The 4,707-nt window shown below is 34.6% G+C and overlaps 1 protein-coding gene across 2 annotated transcripts in view; it reads right to left on the reverse strand.

Moving 5' to 3' along the window:
- The window catches only part of Prkg1 (protein kinase cGMP-dependent 1), a 1,151,812-nt gene that overhangs the window by 208,214 nt on the left and 938,891 nt on the right, over positions 1-4,707 (reverse strand). For both annotated transcript variants that reach the window (XM_010606291.3, XM_033766627.1), the window contains one exon: positions 4,300-4,394. In XM_010606291.3, coding sequence (XP_010604593.1) covers positions 4,300-4,394 — 95 coding nt within the window. The remainder of the gene's footprint in view (positions 1-4,299; positions 4,395-4,707) is intronic.

The raw sequence follows: 4,707 nt of genomic DNA on the forward strand, positions 1-4,707 counted from the left end.
AAGGGGAAAAAATGAGAATCAAGACTTGTCATGTAGAGGTGCAAGATCCCAACAATGAATGTAACTGTATTGTATCCCTAAAATGTACCAATAAACTCAATTAAAGCTAAAAAAAAAAATTCTCAAAAAAAACCCTGATACTCGAGCCAACAATAGTGCATAATTTGGTTTATAGAACCAAAATGAAAAAATAAATGACTACAATTTTTCTAGTAATGAGACAGTTTTAATTAATTGACGTTGACAATATTGCTTGGAAGATGGCTATATTTATGACTCTACACCTTCCATTCAATAAATAAAAGAAGCTTGTTACTTCTAGAGGCAGAGTTCTAGAATGGTCAGGAGGCTGAATTCTGAAGTCAGGATAATGAGTTTACATTTCATCAATATCTTATAATTATCAACTTACTATGAACTCATCCAACACTAATACTGTGTAGTCTCAAATTTTAAAAAGAACAATCAAGAAAGTATTCATTTCATTTAACCACCACTTGCAAATGTATCAAAACTTTAATGATCTGTTGAACAAATTCAGGAAAATAAAATAAAAATTTCTAGTGCATACAAATTTTATTTATGAGAAAAATCATACACATGAGTTGCTATATTACATATACACAGTGAATGCTGATTTAATTTTCCCAAGTGTAAAACATGATACAGTTTTCAAATCAATATACCTAATAACCTTAGGATATACACTATGTAATTATCCAAAGACTATATCTCTGAAGCTATATGGATTTCTAAGTTATTTAGAAGGGAACCTGTGAAACAAATCAATTTGATTTGTATCATGTTAAAATTTGTGGTGTGAAAAATTGAAATTTAAGGAAAGGATTTGAAAAATAAGCATAGGGACACAGAGTTATTTTGTTTTTGTTTTTTGTTTTTGTTTTTGTTTTTGTTTTTTGAGACAGGGTCTCACTATGTAGTTGAGACCGAACTGGAACTCACTATGTAGCCCAGGCTGGTCTCGAACTCACAGCGACACTCCTGCCTCAGCCTCCCAAGTGCTGGGATTACAGGCATGAGCCACCACGCCTGGCTGGGACACAGAGTTAAAATAAATTGCAGATAAAGGATATCAAGACATTAAAATGTTAAATTAAAACAAGGAAATAATCAAGATGAGTTAAGCTAAGAGTCTTTCCTCATATGAAATTTAGAGGCACCTGTGATTGACAGAAGACACACCATGGCAGCCCATAGAAATCGCCTGTTAACGTGAAGAGTTATTTTTTTAATATAAAGTTAAAAGTAAATAAAATGAATATATCCTTGATACTTTACATCTACTTTTTCCACTTTTATAAATAAGTTGAAGTCACCCTTTTGCACAGAAACAACAAACTAGTTCAGTAACTGCTGTCATCGCGTAAGGCTTTTCCCTTTGCTGTTCATTCTCCTCATGTTATTTTACTCATCACATGAGCAACCCACTTCCTGTAGTCAAGAAGATCCCGTAAAACCGGATCTCATAGTGAAGACTGAGCACAAAGGGCATAAAAAGAAGAAGAGGTGTGAATGAACAGTGGGGTGACTGTGAGGGGAATGGTGGGGTGAGGTGAAGAGAGAAAGGGAGGTTACTTATGAGGAGCGATCCACAAATACGCTTGGTGTAATTTAAATTTTTTTAAGCTAATTAAAGGACACTGCTATTAATGCTGCTCAAAATACTCTCCCTTACTTCAAACACACTTATCTCATTTTTCTTACCGTTTTCTAAAGCGTCTCCAAAAGTCCTTTTTTGGGGTGTCTTTGCAACTGTGATTGCCTCACTGTCCTGAATTTATTTAAAATGTTTATTTTTCATGGTCATTTTGATTCTGAGGAAGATCCGAAAGTATCATTGCGCCAGATCTGGGGAGTAAACTGAGTGAAGACATATTGTAATGTTTTTACACGCTGCATTTCTACATTCACTATATTCCTTATCATGCCTCATTAAAGACACTCAAAAAGAGAACTTCCAGAACTGCTTTGGAAAGTAGCAGGAATAGTGGGGTAAGTGTGTTCAAATCAAGGGGGGAATATTTTGGTGGGGGTTTATGGCATTGTGTCCTTTTTGTAATAAATTTTTTAAATTTTGCATATGTACCATATATTTCGATCACCCTTGTATTTTGAGGCCTAAAAGAGATGACCGGTGAAAATAACTGAATAGGTGCAAAATAAACTCCTGGCACCACATAGTTCACAAGAAAAGCCACATGTCAAAAGGATGCAGTCTAGATGGAGTACCATTCATTTAAATTCTAGTGTTCGTGCAAAATATGGCAACTTTTCCATAAATTGTTTCATCAAAGTCTTTCCTTGGAATACAAAGTACTTTTCTTGTAAGTCTTTATTAATTGGCACCAAATTCTGTGACAATAAAATCATAAAAGAAAATTTATTGGGGAGCTGGGGATTTGGCTCAGTGGTTCTGTCACCTGTCTCGCAAGTGCAAGGTCTTGAGTTTGATCCCCATTACCAAAAAAAAAAAAAAGAAAAAAAAGAAAGAAAGCAAACCTATTTTTATGAATTAGTTTCTGGCATTCTATTTATGATCTCAATTAGAAATAATAGTAAATGTTTCTGGTTTCTTTTGAGGAACCTCTCTTGCAAATTACGTTGCTTTACATGGGGCCATTTAATGTTGGATCAATGAAGTCGTGTGGTACTCTGTAGAGCCCTCTCCATAGTCAATAATCAGAGGAATGAAAGATTAAGGTACGAATGAAAGCTTTATATCAAGAAGATAATGTTTGCTTATTGCATTCCTTTGCAGAGTTACACTGAACCTCCTATTTCTTCCAATTCTGACATTGCAAAAAATCTAATTGCAAATATATGCAGTCAGATAAGGATCAAAAGAACTCAGTAAAAGTAAACAGAAAATCTAGTGCATTTAGTTCTGGATTTTCATAAAGTACCACGACCTCTGTAAGATGGCTTATTGAGATATACTTCTTTCATTTCTTATGTGAAATAAGAAAATAAATTATGCTATCTGATTATGACTTTTAAAATAAAAACTCCTTGGGTCGGGGGATTTAGCTCAGCGGTTCCACTACTTGCCTTGCAAATGCAAGGTCCTGAGTTTGAAAAAAAAAAAATGTAAAGTACCAAAAAAAAAAATTCAAAGATAAAAACTCCTTAAATTATTTCTTTATAGAAATGTTTATAATTTAATCTTTAAACAAATGCACAATTTGAAACAGAAGCAAAACTGTGACAATATTTTAGGAGTAAATTATATCTTATTGCTGTAGACACTCCTGAATATGGAATCTGATACAAAAATAAATGTTTATTAGTTAGTTTTTATTCAAGTGGTGCATATACATACAACACTAAATTCTGAAGAGTCTCATCTGTATTTGCTGGTAACTGAGATATTTTGCCCATTTGAAAATAAGAGTAGGATTTCAAATATATTTGCCATGCATTTTGCAAAATGCACGGTAATAGAACGACTTGTTTTCTTACATACTCTGGAAAGAAATCTCAAGTCCTTACTTCTCGAAGTAAGTTTGTAAGTAGCGGTTTTGTCATCCTGAAGTATATTTATGCTGGTTGAGCGTTCAGAGCCCACACACAGTGGGTCCGATGTGCAGTACCTCCATCTCCAACTTCTCCATCTCCATCACCACCAGAGCGATAACAACAGTCACTCAGAGGTGAACGCTAGGAAGGCTTCACTGCCTTCTCAACCACCACTTTCACGAATAAAGATTCAATTTCTCAACCAGCATCGTTTCTTTGATTCCAAGTAAGACTGCTGCACAAAGTTAAGTTTTGCACACTTCTCCTTTGGAATCATTAGAGAGATTGCAGTTAAGGAACAGAAAGCCAAGAAATTTGCCTACTAATATAGCAATAATTTGATAGAAATTTATCAGTCTCGCTGCCTATTTTTTGTTTTGTTTTGTTTTGTTTTGAATTGAGTTTATTGGTACTTTTAAAGTATACAGTACAATGACATTCATCATTGGGATCTTGTACCTTTACAAAACAGATCTTGGCTCTCAGTTTTTCCCCATACACCTGTCCTCTCTTCACCCCCTCCACCCTCCTCTCTTTACAAAGACTTTGTTTCCATTTTTTCCTTTTCTCATATTCTTCTTTTCCCTTATTTCCTTCCCCTACCCAAGTCCTGCTGAAAATAAGTCAAAATTATTGTCAAGGGTCTGTATTTGGTATTAGTACAGCACTAAAGAAAGTACATGCCTTCCTAAGAGCTCAGAATTTAAGGCAGAAAATTGTATACCACTCAGACAGAAACTGTCCAACAGCTGGTCTACTTACCCCTGCAAGGCTTTCTCTCCAAACCAGTCTCCTTTTCCTAAAGTTCTGAGAAAGATAGGGTCTTCACTTGGTGACTCTTCGCGAGTGACATTTACCTACAAAGAGAAACAATGAAAATCTAAATCCATATCCAGAATGATCAAAAGAAAACTAATTGATTAGGTAAATTAAATTTATTGTTTCTTTTTAACTTTTGCTTATATTGTTTCTACCATTTTTCTTGTAAAAATTCTCTTTCTACACACATCCAAATACACATCCTAGTTTTTCTAGAATATTCCAATCTCTATACCTAAGCAGAATCCATTGTTAATTCAAAGGGGCATCACATTTTCATGTACCTTCCTGGAGAGCCCTGACTATGGCACCTATGATCCACATCCTTCAACTAGCAAGATTTCTATTTAA

The sequence above is a fragment of the Fukomys damarensis genome, unplaced genomic scaffold, assembly GCF_012274545.1.
Source record: "Fukomys damarensis isolate Sample0158 unplaced genomic scaffold, DMR_v1.0_HiC HiC_scaffold_20, whole genome shotgun sequence".
Classification (NCBI taxonomy): Eukaryota; Metazoa; Chordata; class Mammalia; order Rodentia; family Bathyergidae; genus Fukomys; species Fukomys damarensis.